This window comes from Dipodomys merriami, unplaced genomic scaffold (genome assembly GCF_024711535.1).
Source record: "Dipodomys merriami isolate MVZ:Mamm:240054 unplaced genomic scaffold, mDipMer1.0.p SCAF_2, whole genome shotgun sequence".
Lineage (NCBI taxonomy): Eukaryota > Metazoa > Chordata > Mammalia > Rodentia > Heteromyidae > Dipodomys > Dipodomys merriami.
The window spans coordinates 5,119,397-5,137,334 of NW_027203381.1; the positions used below are offsets into that span (position 1 = coordinate 5,119,397).

At 37.5% G+C, this 17,938-nt stretch overlaps 1 protein-coding gene across 4 annotated transcripts in view; it reads right to left on the bottom strand.

Moving 5' to 3' along the window:
* Positions 1 to 17,938, bottom strand: part of Ccdc102b (coiled-coil domain containing 102B) — a 129,937-nt gene that overhangs the window by 37,452 nt on the left and 74,547 nt on the right. For 2 of the 4 annotated variants that reach the window (XM_070028979.1, XM_070028978.1), the window contains exon 5: positions 17,433 to 17,647. The exons of 1 other annotated variant lie outside the window; for it this stretch is intronic. In XM_070028979.1, coding sequence (XP_069885080.1) covers positions 17,433 to 17,647 — 215 coding nt within the window. The remainder of the gene's footprint in view (positions 1 to 17,432; positions 17,648 to 17,938) is intronic. One more of the 4 variants, XM_070028980.1, reaches the window with a different exon arrangement.

Here is a 17,938-nt window from a genome sequence, read left to right on the forward strand (position 1 = left end):
GCACTATACCTCTCCAATCAATAAAATGTAAAATCTACCTTACAGTGTCTACACTATTGAAATGTGAAAAACTAAATGTGATGACCCCATTTTGAAGCAAGAGACGCAATGTAAAAGTCAAATAAAAGTAATTGGCGGTTCTCTAGTAGTTTAAATGGAAGATATTTTCTATCTACAAGTAAATAGTTTTCTTCTGTGAAGAAAATACAAGTGTGCATATATGTAGTAGCCATTGTGGTTTTACTGTTTCTGTTGGCATGGTTCCGCTCCTCTCTACTCGCTTTCCACTTCCTTCTTCCTCTCCTCCCTCCCTCCCCTCCTCTCTTCTCTTCCTCCCCCTGTCTTTTCTTACTGTCTTCCTGAAACAGGGATCCTTCTCTCCTGAGCACTGTCAGTGAGGGATTACAGGCATGCCTCAGAGTTCCCACATGGTGTAGTTTTCCCTACATCATATCTTATTCCTCTTTATTTTTAACCTTTCTTTTCGGATAACATTTCCTTAAATAGCTACAGGATCACTTATGGTTTTTTTAAACATTTAAAACACTTTTTAAAATGATGATTGCTGGTAACTTTTGAAGTAAACTTTTCAGTCAGTGTGATTATTTTTGATCTTCCTATCGACAGTCTTCTAACTGTAGCAAGAAGCTCACTTGCTAACATCATATAAACTAAAACAGGCATTTCCATAGAGCATAAAACCAATGCACGGCCTGAGACTCAAGCACGCTGGCCTCAACCCCATCTTTCCCCATCTTTCCATCTTAGTGCACACTGCACAGCCTTTGCCCATCCCCTTCCTATCATGGTGCTATTCACTGGATTAGCTGCCCTGTAATAATAGTTTTTAATAATTTAGCACATATTAATTATGAGCAGAATAAGTCAACAATTTTTGCCTGCAATAGTATACTTAAAACCAGAATTAAAGAATGGCTCATGTTCCACACTTGAATCATACGGTTGGTTTAGATTACAGATTTGCTCAGAAAGGTCTGCTTGATAAGCAAAGTTTAGTGCTAGGAATTTTCTGATGCTAGAGTAGGCATAGAAACAAAAATCCCAAATGAACACCTGATAGTGGAATGCCAGCTATTCAATTACACCTTTTATTTTTAGGATTATGTGGCAACTACCTCATTTCTTCTTAGACTAACAACTTTTATCCTTGAAGTGTTAAAGGCTAGACTCGGGGTGTGGCTTCATGGAACAGTGCTTGCTTCATGTGAACAAAGCATTGATTCAATACCCAACAATTTTCACATACATACACACACAAACACTTGTGGTGGTAGTGCTGGCCATTCCAAATATTACCTATTGCATATATGTATAATTAGATTCAATATGCATATGTGTGTACATATTTTATCTCAGTGAGTAGCCAAACCTTCATCTACTCCTCCTCTATTGATCTAACAAAGGCAGGACTCAAGAGAACTTTACCAAAGAAAAACCATTCTCTAAGAAACATTTGGAAGATGATACTGAGACACTTGACTTTTGAAATTTTCATTTGAAATGCCTAGACACTTGTTGAAAGTTTTAAAAATGGTGGGAGAGAGAGGACTGAAACAGCAACTTGAATGTGTTTCCCATTTTCCACTCAGCCCCCTGCTCTTGTGCCCTGCTCAGCAGGAAGCTAGCCCCGAGGCCAGCAGCAGCGGCCTCCAGAAAGCTCTTTTCTCTCAGTCAAGCGATGCAAGGGCAATCTGTTGGAAAACCCATGCTATTTATTGTTAAATGGAAAAAACTCCGTAGAAGGATGAAATTGTTCCATTTCAGGCAGAAATCTCTTTAGATCCCTTTTTCCATTCACTTGGTCAAAATCGAAGTTTTCAGTCTTCTGAGACACTGAAGGGTGAAATTAAGGCTTTGCTAGCTCTGATACCACACTGTGTGGAATGTCCCAGCCACAGGTTCTATGCACATGATGAAAACCTCTGCTCCAAGCCAATAGGACACCTACTGCAGTTTCAACATTCTATCAATGTCCTTTTAGTTATAAAGAATGTGTAGTAACAAGTAACATTTAATCCTGACAGTCTACTCACTGCGTGTTAATTAGTCATCTTACAGCTGTCTGATCTATTTCCCCACGCCACTGTCTAATCACATTTCTGTTCTGCCACATTGAAAAGAACATAGGGAAACCCACTAAAAACTTTAAAAGGAAGGAAGGAAATAGAGGAGGATTGAGAACGAGCATTGTAGAGGGGTGAATTTGATCAATGTGTGTTATTATGTGCATTTCACAAAGAGAATTTTATAGAATTAATATTTGCTAATAAACAAGACAATGATGGCTGAATCACATTGTAATAACTGGCCTTACTACACAATTACTTACCTTATTATTGTGTTACTTAAGTTTTAGAAATACCAAAAGTATCTAGAAGTAATATTCTGTAATAATATCTTCCATTTCTTGCCTTACATTGCAATCTGCCCTATTTCTTTCATATGTATTTAAATGTATATATATGTATAGATGTAACTATATATGTGTGTATATATACAGACACACACAAACTACTTCTTTTTTATTTTATTTTATTTTTTAATTTTTAATTTTTTTTTTGTCAGTCGTGGTGCCTGAACTCTGGGCCTGGGCGCTGTCCCTCAGCTCTTCAGCTCAAGGCTAGCACTCTACCACTTCAGCCACAGCGCCACTTCCAGCTTTTTTCTTTTTGCTTATGGGGTGCTGAGGAATCAAACCCAGGGCCTCATGCATGCAAGGCAAGCACTCTACCACTGAGCCACCTCCTCAGACCTTCTTTTTTATTTTTTAAAATTTTATTTTATTGTAAAGATGCTATACAGATGGGTTATAGTTACATGCATAAGGTAATGTGTACATTTCTTGTGGAACATTGTTACCTCCTCCTTTGTTATAGACACACAAACTACTTCTTAGTGTGATTGTGGAGAATTACTTCGCTATTTCCCAGGTAAGGAAAAGTCTTCCCATGATGACATCACACAGTCACAGGACAGGAAGTAAGAGAGGACACCACCATTCAGGATTCACTGTAAACTATACTTGGCAATTTCTGAGTGTTAATGATTAATGTGGTAATGAGTGATCTTACTTTATTTCATAAGATTTTATGAAACATTTCAATCAAGGATCTAGGACTCGATGTGGTTTAAGTGGGTAAAAAACCACACCTGTCTTAGCACAAATACACATCTAAAGATGAAGACCACTATCTTACACCACACAGAGTTAATTACACTTGACTCCGTTTACCTTAGAAGCCAGAATTTCTGAGTACTATAATAACCTATGTTTCAAAGCAAGTATAAAACCAGAAATTTTTACCGTATGAGTTTTATATGAACCATGCTATTGTGTGACATGCACAAATCTTTTAAGAATAAGCTAAAATTTTTATTTTCCCCATTCATTTGTACCTAATTTTTCCAAAAGATATACCAATTTTTTGACAAGATAGTCACTTATAAAATTTTACTTTGAGATAAATGCAGCCATGAATTTTCCTTGATGAAGATGTTTCAAGGAAAATAATAAACACAATAAATTTGAGCAATTTTGAAATGAACATGATTTCACAAATGAAATCCATCTTTAAATTGTACTCTTTATCAAAACCCATGAAAGTATTCATTATGTAACTAATTCTAGTAGCAATAAAAGCCATTTATGGAAGCAATGGCAGTAATAGTCACTGTAGGAATACTTAATAACAGCATTGGTACTCGTGCCTTTTGGTGCATGTGAAATAATACTCAAGACATCTTCTGATTTCAAATAAATTGAATAATTATATCTATTATAGTTGTTTCTGAAAGAGATTTTATATTCTATTTATCCCTTTTGTTGTCTCGGTGCTATGTGGTTACATAAGTAAGGTTATGAGTACATTTCTTGTCAAACTTGTTACCCCCACCCTCATTTTTCTCCTACTTTCCCTCTCCCCCAACCCTCCCAAGTTGTACAGATCATTTCCAACATTTTGTCTTATGAGTATCGCTGTGGCCTTGGTTCCCCCTTGTCCTTTGTCTCACTATTCTGTTGTTCCCCTTCCCCTCCGTAAGTATCCTGATACTGTACAGACCTTATAGGCTTTTGATCTCCTAAGCTCACTCATCTCTTCTGACACAAAGATGCAAGAGACACTATTAATGGCAGATGTGGTGACTAATATAAGACTGTAAATACTGAGATGATTCATGATTAAACAGTTTAAAATGCTTATATTTTATCCATGCAAATTATCTTACCAGTTCAAACTATAAGCCTTTTCTATACCTAGAATGTTTTAAATAATCTGAATTGACAAAGACATGGCGTGAAATTTTGCTCCACTATCTTTTTCACAGCCATCAGCTCCCCATCTGGATTTTCTTTTTATTCTGATTATAATTTTAACACTATTGTGTTGATTTACTTTATCTATTAGAAAAGACTGTACAATAGATTTATAAATTCAGTGTAGATCAACATATTTTTTCTTAAAAATATGTTTGTAAAAATAAGGAAATATCAAATAAGTCCTTGGCATTTTAATGTTCTTTAGAAATGTGTCAGGGCTCTTTTTATCAGGCTCTAGATAATATGCCACCAAAGATAACATAGGTGTGAGAACAGACCTGTATCTATATTCCAGATTTGATGTTCATCAGCAAGCTTTCTGTCAGGCAGAATGACCAGTGGTGTGTATGATTTTAAACAAGAGTATGTTCCCAGTTATGAGCTGCCTTTGAGTAATATCACATGAAATAGAAACAGGAAAAATACACCTTGTTATAACTTGGGAAAACACTGACACACAGTACATACTTATAAGAATAAGTATGAAGAGGGAACATGTTTTGTGGTAAAAGAAAAAAATCATATAGAAACTAAGATGAAGAAAGCTAAATCCAGGCTGGGAAGGTGGCTCAGTGGTAGATTGCTTGCCTAGCATGCATGAGGCACTGGGTTTGATTCCTCAGCACCACATAAACAGAAAAAGCTGGAAGTGGCGCTTTGGCTCAAGTGGTAAAGCACTAGCCTTGAGCTGAAGAGCTGAGAGACAGTGCCCAGGCCCAGAGTTCAAGCCCCATGACAAAAGAAAGAAAGGAAGAAAGAAAGGAAGGAAGGAAGGAAGGAAGGAAGGAAGGAAGGAAGGAAGGAAGGAAGAAAGAAAGAAAAAAAGAAAGAAAGAAAGAAAGAAAGAAAGAAAGAAATCCTACCAGTGTTTCATTTTCTCCTGTGGGCAAGGCCCCTCTCTCAGGAAGAGTGTGACAAAGGAAAGAAAATCAAGACGGCATGTCCTCTTTGGGGGTATGGGGTTTCCTAGCCCAGTTTATATTAGAATAATTTGGAAGAGGTTATTAAAAATGCTGCTCCCACCCCCACTGGCCAGACTGCTTTTCTCAGAAAGTCTGGGGAGATGCTTAGGAATATCTATGTATTTCTTAATAATCTCTTCAAGTAGTTTGAATGTGAAACAGGGGCCCAAAGCTAGTGGAGTGAAATATACTTTTTTCAGGAAAGCTGTGTATCCGGATAGGATTGGATGGCACAATGAAATCTTTACTTGTAGGATGACCAGAGAAATACAGGTGTGTGTGTGTGTGTGTGTGTGTGTGTGTGTGTGTGTGTGTGTGTGTATTTGTGTGTGTGTGTGAGTGTGTGTGTGTGTGTGTGGTTCAGAATAATGTGTGTTTTGATGAATCTTCTATGCTTCCTTTCTGTTTGTTTCCAAAAATCATGTCTGCAACCCAGCTGCAGCAGGCTCGGCTGGGAACCTATAGGGAATACACACCTTTGGGTGTGAGCATAGATGGTGCTGGTGTGAGTAGTGTTCTTCCCTTTAATATGTCCTAGATGAGTCTGCGACTCCAATACAGCTGGAAGGAGTCAAGTATTCAAGCAATGGTGCATGTAGGTGAAGTGGGTCATCTCAGTAAGGGTCCAACGTGAGCCTTCACCCACTAACTGGCCCAGCTCACATGGAGATGACCTGCGAATAAAGCACAGGGCCTGGCCACAGCCTCTCTAGGGAAGTTTTACTTCCAGCTGGAAAACCTGTGTGTCCTGGGTATCTCATGCTGCGTGTTTGCTGACATCAAGTGTGATGCTGTATAAGGAGGAGTGAGGGAAATGGAGAGCCCTGTTGCAGTGAAGAGAAAGAGTGGAAGCAGAGGCAGAAATGACGCTGTAGAAGAAGTTTTAAGACAAGTGTTAGTAAAATAGGCATAACGTCATCCTAGGAGAGCCTCTCGGATGGTGTTGGTATCAACTATGGCAACACCCATGGAACAAAGAAGTGAATCGGGGAGGTAGTTCTGCCATAAGCAGTAAGTTTTGCTTACTAAGGGGCCCACGCCTCTTGTGTAGTTGGTCAAGGAGAAGTGTTCTTTGGGGATCTGTGTATTCACGATCACGAATCCATCTACTGCCAATTCAGACTGGCCACAAGCGGGGTGCAAGCCGCCTGCGGTGGTAGGTACTCGTGTGGGACATTGTTTTCCAGGCGATGAAGGACAAGCTCGAGGAAATTCTGTTACCAAGGTCTCCTCTCACTTTAATTTCTGGCTTGCAGAAAGGCAATGGGATTCAAGGAATACTCCTCTACACTGTTCAATACAAACCTGTGTCTGCACCCAGCCTACCTATTGGATGGTATTCATTTATAGAAAGGAGAAGATTAAATTTCTTATCTTAGATGTTCCTGTTATTATGATTTCTTGTCTGCACTAACAGAAGGCTTGCCTATAAGATGCTGGCAGCTGTTTTCTTAGTAAATAACACTATTCGTATCATTCATAAAGTGTACTATAAAACAAAACAATAAAATTAGCTTATAGTCATGGACACTGTATCCTTTGAATATGTATTTTGTTAGAGATAATAAATATATTCACATGTATGTGTACCTTGCTTGTTGTATTCCACAAAAACTACACATTTTCAATGCATTTAGTGTACATATAAATAAACATTTTTTGGTCTGGAAAATTATTTTGGAGCTCTATAGAATATCAAGTAATTTCCTAGCTGATTGTTAAAATAGTATAGAATGGGAAGAAAAAATAGTGAGAGTGGTTTTCTGTGTATGGCTTTTAACTTAACAGGCTCCACTTTCCTTTTGGGGTAGAAAGCAGTATGGCCCAGACATGGAACACAGGGTTTTAAATCTTTTTGATCATTAACCTAACATATTGAGGACTTCTTTGTTACAAGCCATCTGCCTGGATAACAGAAATTGGAAGCCTCTGTCATGTCAGGTTTGAGCAAATCACAAAACCTCAATCACCGCTCTCATTCCTAACACTTGGGATAGGATCTCTCTTTCCCAGATACCAGTTTCCTCCATCTGAACTGCCATTTCCAGGAAGGAATCCGTGCCATGGTTTGTTAAGGATTAAACTCTAACCACACTATGTGGGGGCATGTCATTATGGATTTCCCTGCCTGCATATCCTCTACCTATACTGCACTCAGAACACACAGTAACTTGGCCATCTCAACATCTGTTCCAACTTCCTTTTGGGTGTTCCTCTGAGAAGGCTAAGTTTCATGTTCCCCTGAATCTCCTAGGGTAACAGCTCTAGAAATGATTGGCTCCTGAGAAGAGCAACACACTCAAGCAACATCTGGATGTGGAACTGCCTGAGGGGCGGTAAGGGAGGCAAAGATGGGTGAGGGAGCTAGCAAGACAGATTTACAGGTATCTCCTCACCCTTGTCATAGCTAGGGAGTAGTGACTGTGCAGCGAGCCCATGGAAGGAGGCTGTCTGGTCCTGGTAGCTTCCTGATTCCTGATTGGCATCAGTTGCTACTGGAAGTCGGGCTAGTTCTCACAGTGTGGTCCTGACTCATTTCTCCCAAATCATCCAATCCTTCACTTTATAGACTTCATATCTATGTTCCATGATCAACAGCAAAATTCTGAGGACTATCAAGTACATTTAAATGGTGTGTTATCCCTTGTTATTAATCCATTTTGCTTAAAGCAATAGGAAACTGATACATCCAAACTGCACAAATTCATTGGAAGCCAGCCTGGGCAGAGAAGTCTGTGAGACTCTTTTCTCCAATTAGCCAGCAAAAAAGCTAGAAGTGGAGGTGTGGCTCAAGTCATGAAATACCAGCCTTGAGTGGAAAAAAAGCCAAGCAAGCCTGAGCTCAAAGCCCTGAGTTCAAGTCCCAGTAATGTCAAAAAAATCCTCAAATAATTTTGTGGAGTAAAGGATTCTTTGAAAATTGTAAATCCAGAATTAATTTTCCCTCTGCTGTATATAGAGGCAAAGGTCATATACCATTTATGAAATTCTCATTAATACAGGTAAAAATCACACCAGGGAGCTGGGAATGTAGCTTAGTGGTGGAGTGCTTGTCTAGCATGCATGAAGCTCTGGGTTCCATTCCTCAGTACCACATACACAGAAAAAGCCAGAAGTGCTGCTGTGGCTAAAGTGGTAAAGTGCTAGCCTTGAAAAAACAGAAGCTCAGGGACAGTGCCCAGGCCCTGAGTTCAAGTTCCAAAACTGGCCAAAAAAAAATCACTCCAGGTATATCCACCTCAAACATGCCAATATACCATTTGTTTGGGAGTTACTGAATTCATTCTATCTGGCCTAAGGTATGATAACTAATTTTAACTGGCTTAAGTTGGTTTTGTAATACAGACTCAGTCCGTTCATTATTTGTTCACTTGCTGCTGAGCCCAATACCTGCCCCACCATGCTGTGGCCGAATTCTGACTCCTCCCTGCTCCCTCCAGACCCTAACAAGGACAATTCCATAAGGCCATCCCCAGCTTGGTGGCTCCCGTGCCAGACCTAAAATTCCAAGCGAAGGGTAGCAGATGGCCCATTTACTTTGTTTGTGATATCTAGTTATGTGTATGCAGAGGCTGTATAAAATGTCCTTGAAAATTTTTATTTGAAATTACCAATAACAAAAGTTATTCATCTCAATCACTGCCCCTTCCTAATGGCAGCCTCCTTTCTCTTTTTCTCTCTCTCTCCATCTCACACACACACACACACACACACACACACACACACACACACACACACACACAAACACTTTTATACGACAAAATAGAAATAACATGGTCATTTATGTTTATCACAAAGATCATTAGCATTAGAGTATATTTTAAGAACCCTGAAATTAACTTATTTTTAATCCAAATTTTGGTATGCACAAAACTCACCCAGGTGTATGTTTTTAAATGCATATTCCCTGGATCCCACATTACATGCCAAGTAATCCAAAACATTTACCTTATAAAGCACCCTCTCTGACACAAATAGAGCCAAATTCAAATTGAGTGATGTTATTGCAGGAGATAAGAACATCTAATGAAAGGTCAGACTCTGAGTTCAATTTTGTTTTCTCTACCATTTTGTTTTCTCTGTCATTCCATATGCACACAATGATAATTCCTGAATGATGGAAATGAACTGACTGTAAAACATGAATGTGATTTATAATTATTCTTTCTTCAACTTTTTTGACATCCTATTTGGTCTGCATAAGTGTTGATCCATTCTCATAATTGCCAAAAAGGGAACTATGTAATGAAAAATTAAATCAAAGTCAGTTAAAAGGCAAAGAAATGGTTTTTGCTCATTACTGATATATGGATGTTTTTTCTCCTTCTCCCATCCATAATTTAAAGAGAAACAGAGAGCCTTCCAAGTGCTAAATGGATTTAAACACCATTAAATTAAGCATAATGAAACAAGAGGGAAACAGAAAGTGATGGCCAGGAGCACAAAAATATGAAGTGAAAAATCTCTTAATTCTGTCAACAACCATATTAAAATTAACTGTGGGAATTAAAAAGAAATAAATCCAGCAAATGAAAAGAGTACATTTAGCAATATCAGAAGCCAGGAGCCATTTTCATGCAAAGAAACCAAAATTTCAAGGAAATATTACACTATCCCCATGAACCTAAATTAGTGCTATTTCTTTTAACTCAGTAGTTAAATTTGGAGAACATAAGAGGATTGGAAAACTTGGCAGCGGGAAGATATCTCAGCTTTTTATTTCATACTATTCTTTTAAAGGCATAGGAATCTAACATATATTTATTATAAAGAGTATTACTTTGCCAGAATGGCTCTAATATTAAACATAGACTCAGAATGGAAGCTTTTTTGTTTCATTTATTTATTACATATTATGTAAATGGCAAGTTCCACAGTTACCAGTTTCATTGCATAATAAAATAAACATAAAAAACAATAGATGAAATTAATATATATTGAAAGCATAACCAAGAGATTAGCAACACCTAGAGATGTTGAGTGAAAATAGTTACTCTGCATCGATTCTCTATCTTTAGATGGAGTCAGGTTTCTCCTTAGGGCTTCTTAAGGAAGATCTCTAGTCCTACACATACAGTGTTTGATTAACTAAGTCTGCAGTCAAAAAATATAATGAAGGGAAGTAATTATTTACTTCTCTTTTCTTGTGTATGATTACCCTCAGGCTCTGTGTTGAATACTTGCCAGCTCATGAGACTCTCCAGACTTTGGAAGGAACTCTAGGAAGAAAGAAGCAGCTCCTTCTCTATATTAACACGAGCTCCTCGCTGCCCTCTTTCTGCTTCCTGTCTACCATTAAGGAATGGTTCTCCTCTCCCACACACTCCTATCCTCTTGATGTTCATCATGGTTCTGAATTGGCTGAGCCAAAGACTGCACAGAAATTTCTGGAATCATGAGCCCCAAATCCATTCTTGTTTAAGTTGCTCTGTCTGGGATTTTGGTAGCAGCTGTATCAAATTAACTAATACAGAAATTTGATACCAATAATTGAGGTCAATGGTGTGACTAAACTGGACTGTGTGGTTTTGAGGCGTTTCAATTGGTTTGTGGGAGAAAATAAAAATTTTTGGAGATACAGGCTAAGGAAGCATTAGAATGCTATCAGCAGAGTTTAATGGTCATTTCTGGCAGTAGTTTAAAAGACCAGAATGGCTACAGGAATGTGAAGAGTGAAGGGCAAACTCTTGAAGATCAACAATGAACAAGGAAAATATTGGGAATTGAATTAGCAGCTTGTCATTTACTTCCTACCAAAGAACTTGCCTACATTTTGTCCATGCCCTGAGACTTTGTAGGAGGTTAAGTTTAAAGGAGATAGACTAATTTCATGGAGGGAATTTGAATTCAGGCTGTGGAGTTGATATTCATAGCTGCTTGTATCCAGGTTGTGAGAACCAGGAGGGAAAAAAAGAGAACAAAAATATTGAAAAGCTTGCAATTCAATTAGAAAAGACCATACAAACCTGCACAACCGAAGCCTGGCTTCTTTAGAAATTAATGCTATCAAAAAGAAACCAACAACTTTTTATCACAGTAATAGGAAAGATAGGGCATTTCAGTAATTGGCCCACTTATTACCAGCTCAGGGGAATGAAAACTAAACTGATTTGACTTTTCTTTGAGATGAGTGCTTCTGAAAAAATCTGCTTTCAAAAGGCAGCCTAGAAAAGTGTTTCTCCAAATTTCCTTTCACCTTGCTCAGCTATCCAGGCACTCAGAGACACTGCAGGAATGATCCAAATGACTTATCCTATGACGTATGGAGCTGACAGTAGACACTGCCATTGTCCATCTAATGTGAATTTTTCATGGAGAATCCCAGAATTTCCAGTCAAGGTACCAGCCACACAGATTTTAAAGGAAAGCCTGGGAGACAAGGCAATATGTGGCAGAGTGAGACAGAATCCCTGCAGGAAAGCTCTGAAGAGAAACCTAAATGTCACCCAAGGTGGCACCTCCAGCCTAGGAGAAAGGGAGTAGGCTGAAATGGTATGGACAAAGAAAGACCTATATTTGAGGTCATATTATGAATCCAGATTCCCCTGCTTCTAGCCATGGAACTACAGTATTTAATGTTTACCCAGCTTGGTTTCAGTCTAATTTGATCCAATCCTTACTTTCCATTCCCATGTTCTTCTTTTTTGGAATGAGAACGTTTATTCTGTGGCATTAAATCTTGGAAGAACATAGGCTGTTTTCTGACTTTTATGTGGACTCACTGTCAAGAGCTTTCCTTGAATATCAGAAGACATTGATTTAGATACTGGTGCAATATTGGCACTTTGGAGGCTCTTAGAGATGAACTAAATATATGTTGTGTCATCAGATCCTGTGAGCATTTGGGGGTCATTTGTAGGTTATGTCTCAAATGTTCAATATCCCCACAGATTCCTGTATGTAATACAGCTGGTGGCTTTATTTTAGGAGGTTCTGGAAACTTTGGGAGGTTGGGCAGGAGTGGAGCAGGTCCACAGATGCTGAGTAACTGTCTAAATCCAAGGAGTAACTTGCTTGCCCTGGATCTCTTTCTCTTTTTCTCTGTCTCTTTCTCTTTCTGTTCTGTCTCTGTCTCTTTGTCTTTCCTTCCTGTCTATCATTAAGTCAACCACAGATCAAGAAATGCATTGAAGAGTAAGTCCTACCTATTGAGCTTCAGGATTTTATGTTGTTTTCTACACTTATTTCAGGAGAGAAACTGGCTTTATCACCAGGTTCTTTTGTAAACATATTTTAATTCCCATGTGAGCATACTGCCTAACTTGTATTTTTCGTAAAATAAAACTTTTCTTAAGGTCAATTTTGTCTTGCAGTGATGTGGTAAGCTGCCAAATAATCAAGATTATTTTAAAATGATTTGTTCATACTTTTGTTTTATAATTAAAATTTACCTTCAGTGTGTGTAGAGTTGTTTTTGGTTTTTTGGAGGGGTGTATTTTCTTTGTTTTCTTTGGCTTTTAATGCAAGGCAGACATTCCTGTCATTTTACATGATTTCATACTGAGATTTTATATATAATTTATAAAATGTTTCCAAATAAAGAAAAAGAATCGATGGAGTATAGGACTTTAGATTTCTTTAAATTTCTATCACTACCACCCCCCATACACATTTCTTCTTAAGGTTCTTCTCTCTGATTTGTTTTTTAGTCACAGGAAAAAGTAAATAATGCGTTACATCTTTCATTATTGTTTTAAATCAACTCAAATAAATCAGTTGATAATCTTATGTCAATCCGATTCTAATAGGTATCAATAGGTATTAGTCCTGATATATACTAAATAATAAAATTTAACACATTAAAATAATAATTATATCATTAAATTTCATGGAATTCTAATGTTATCAAATTATTTGAAATATCTAAATTTTATCTTTGTTTTAATTGGATATGGTGTGCATGCCATTTTGTCTGATACATGGAGATGGCAAAGGGTAATATAAACCCTTAAGATCCCACAAACCTCTAACATTGCCTTGTTGACAGAGAAAAAGTGAAATATAAAAATGAAAGTCAAGAAATACCAAATTTAAAGCATTAAAATGGAAATAAAAATGCATAAATTTATTTATATATTTGACACATTTATGATGGTATGCCATATACTGCCACAGGGCCTAAGATTTAATACTGAAAGTTTTCTAAACAAAAACCAACATATTGAAGCCAACAGTACTAAATGCAATAAATATAATGGCATTTGTTGAATCTAGACCACTGTCAGTAACATAAATCGATTAAGAATTGACTTTGATGGCCTTTCAACTTTCAAATTAATTCATCATTTCCCTTAGACACAGCAATTACAGCCCTGTCACATTAACTTTCTGAAAGTGACCCACTGTGCGACCCGAATGAAAGGATGTGGTGGCCAATATGATTTAAGAAACAATCTTCTAAAGCACTTGCATCATGAGATGCATGTTGATTGGCTTATGGAACTTTACCAAAAAGAACTCTGACTACTGTTCCCACTAACTTTTATTTGAAACAAAAATTTGCAATGGAAAGAACAAAGACTATATATCAATAACAGAATTAAGGCATTATAAATGCCAGAAAATGTGTGCTACATTGAATAAAGCAAATCTGCATCTGCTCCATAGATCTCATATAAAATGATAACAGGAATTACTATTCTACTCTTCTGTATTATATTATAAAGCTTAGTATTTAGTCAATATTAGGTGTTTGTTCCCTCTTCGGTTGCAATGTTTCTCCCTTAGAGCAGACTCACTTCTCATTTTGTTCCTGCAATTGTCTCACTTCTTATTCTGTGTCCTTAAATCTCAGTGATGTGAACAGAGAAATGATCAGGAGGGTAAGAACGTTGAAGGATGTGGGACTGAGTCACTGCAAGACCTGAGGTTCTTTTATCTTTCCCTGAGCCTTGGGAAGATGACAGTTTCTTTAACTCCAGAATTAACCTTTCTTGAAACCCCCTTCGCCCTGTGTCCTCCCCTGTGGGTTGTATCTGTTCACACTGAGTTTCTAGAGTTTAGCTTCCTCTTCGAGGCATTTAGAGAAAAGCCATTCACCCTTCATCTTCCAATACTGTGACTCACACAGTGATTCATCAGTGTGGGCTTATTGCTTTCCACCCATCTCTTCACTTTTTTCTTTAAAATCCATTCCTTTCAGCGTGTGAAAGGAAGTGTGGGGTAAAAGTGCTGGGGCAGTGGACATCTGGCCATGTCACAGCTTTCCCTTCTCAATTGTTCTTGTGAAATGAAGCTTTTGGAATGGCTATACTGGAATGTGGTCAACAAATTGTGATTCGTTTTCCAAATTGAATTCCAGGCCTTTGTGCCTCTCATGGAGGGAGAATACTTTTATAGCATCAGCATTTTCAAAACTCAAGACAGACTTATATGGCCTAGGATATTCACAGTCTTAACATTTACAGAGAATGTTTGCTCATCTTTAGTCCAGAGTAGCATTCCCTGTAGGCGTATTTCTAACCTCATACGTGAGGGGTTATTATGAATGTGCATGAAGTAACTTACACGGTCACAGGAGATTGTGAAAAACTTTGAGATGCTTAAGAAAGATTCTTGGTGCTTGGATCTAACATATTCACTCGGGTAGAATTGTCTGAAAGTCCTATGACTTTCAGAATCTTTAAGCTATTTTGTATATCATTTGTATTTAACCTGTAGCAAAATGAGACTTGTTACCATAACCACAGGACAATTTCATCTGAAGGTAGTACAATTCAGTTTATGTGAATGACTAAAAAGCCAACTCTGCATTTACTAAGCACTTATATTACATCATTCCTTGGTCTTAGCTTCTAATACATACATCTCTATCTCCTTTGAACTGGCTGTAATGTTCTATGTAATGTTCTTCAATGAGGTATGAATTAAATAAAATACTTGGCATATTCATTTCATGTTTAGTGTCTTGATTTGCTATTTTAAAGTTTGCCTTTAAGGTATGTTAAATTAATTATGTTACATATGTTAATATGCGAGTGATATATATAAGTCATGAAATGAATATTCAAAATCAAGTCCGAAGTAGTATCTTTCATATCACTGTAATTTTAAGGTACTTAAATATATCCAGTTACCTAGATCTTATAAAAATGCTACAAATATTTCTTAATAAGAAGTACATAATTTTCTGGATATACTGAATGTTTGTAAAACATTCACACATATTAATTAAACCAATGTGAGTGTTCCTGTGCATTCATAAATACAAATAGATTCTAAAAAATGGTGGAAGATATATAAATTCATCAACAGAATATACTAATGGCTATGAAGTCAGAGTTTTAGACAGCTTCACTGTCTTCTTAAATCATATATTTTGATTTGCTGTTTTTATGAAGTGAATTCTAAAACATCTTTGCCATCATTTAAAATAAGGGTTCTATTCTGTCAAGATCTTCCATATTACCAGCAAAATTCTCCCATCCAGTCTCAGAATATGCTGAAATCATGGAATAGTTACACTCTTTCTACATACCATATTAAAATATCAACATTCTGATGTTGTGCAATGAAAACCAATGACAATAGTTTATGTTTTAACAATAGCACTGGTAGCTGTGCAACAGTAGCTCACACCTGTAATCACAGTTACACAAGAAGCTGAGAAATGAGGATCATGGTTTGAAGTCAGTCCAGGCAAGAACAACAACAACAAAAACAGTACTGCTGATAACTTTCAAATATAGACAATAAAAGGTTCTTGTTTTTTATCACTCATTCCAGAAGGACTAGGGTTGGATCTCAGGACCTCATATTTCCTCTGTTTGCTTACTGCTGATGCTCTACCACTTGAGTTATGCTGCTAGCCCTTCTCATGGACTTTTTCTGCTCTGGCTGGCTTCAAATTGTATCTTAGCCTCCTAAATTAGTAGTCTGGATTCAGGGGTGAACCACTTGGGGCCTGGCTGGTTATTTAATTTTTTTAATTATAAAGACTGATATACAAATACACATACTAATATGCATTGATATACAAATGTTGTTTAAAAAACCAACTACCAGGAAGACATTACTGGGAAAAAGATTACTCTTATAAATCATATTTTTGTTTTTATATTAATAATGTAATTTCAAATGGAGAATCACTTAATGTCATTAAAAGCAAATTTTTTATAACACTGTTGAAAAAAAATGCAAAACTCTATGAACTATCCTGTCTTGGTGTACTGGTAATTTAAAGAAGAAATGTATTGGTTTTGTGTGACAATGGAATCATTGCTGTCTATTATTATTTAGATGACATAAGTATCCCTTACACTTTGATACAACTCTGATTGACATGGTATGCTAATATAGGCATTCAAATTATCAGGACTTTTGAATCTTGATATTTTATGAGGTACCAAAGATTCTGACTTGCAACTACAGGAAAGTAATCATAAGATTTACAGAAATCACAAGATTGACAAAAATTTACAAAAAATCACAAGAGTTTGTCCAACCAACCAACCCCCCAAGAAGAAAACAAGCAATAACGGTTTTGAGATTGACACTAAAGGAACCAATGACTGGCCCACCTCTGGTCAATTTGTTTATGCAGAAAACACAAGTCCTTATTGTATTTTTTTCCAAATTACTGGAGAAACATATGTACTGAAATGAAAATCAATACCTTAGGAAATACTAAAAAAAAAACCACAATGGGAAACACTACACACACACACACACACACACACACACACACACACACACACACACACAAACACACACACACACACACACACACACACACACACACACTTCTTTCCTCCAATTTAGTTCAATTTAGTTTTTCTTCCTTGAAAGAAGACTTATCAGGTAAATTTGTTGGGGATGAGATTGGGAATGGGGAGATGAGGGAGGGCAGAGGTGTGAGTTGGACAAAGGATGTTGCATGATATGTGGACATGTCAGAATGAAGGACCCTTGTACAATTCATCGAACCTAACACAAAAAGATGGGGAAAATATGTGTCATGTTCCAATATTTCCACCCCAAGGATTTATCACACTGTTCTAGATGCGTGAACAACATTGACACTGAACAGAATGAGACAAAGAATACCCCAAAGGGAAATGCCCAGAGGTGGAGGCAGGCAGGCGAAGCAGCCAGCAGCATCTCATGTCCGGGACTAGGGGTGTGGGGAGCACCTTACCTTGGGCTGTCCTTGCAGGTCCATTTGTGATATCTTCGTAGCAGGGCCTTGGGTGTCTGTGCTCAGTCTGTTTTTCCTTTCGAGGAGCTCTTTCATTTCTTCCACCTGGATCTTCAACTTTCTGTTTTCTCTCTCCAGTCTTTGTTTTTCTGATTCAAGTATTTCTCTCTTGTCCCATTCCAAGGTGGTGTCAGCCTGCAGTCTCTCTAGCTAAATACCCAAAACACAAACGAACCATATGTAGCATTTGTAATTGCCGAAAGCCAGTAGGCCCCATGAAGAAATGCTGTCAGGGGACATTCCATACAGCTCTGGGCTCCAATGTATGCACCCTGCCAGCAAGCAATGACCGGGGTCATGAACCAGTGAATGAAAATAGGAAGGCCCTCTTACCATCACTGCCAGTCTTTTATTTAGAATAAGACATATTTTGTTCTAAATGAACCATGCTTCCCTCTGTACATTTTAAATATATGAACTTTTTGGGTGTTTCTAGGTTTT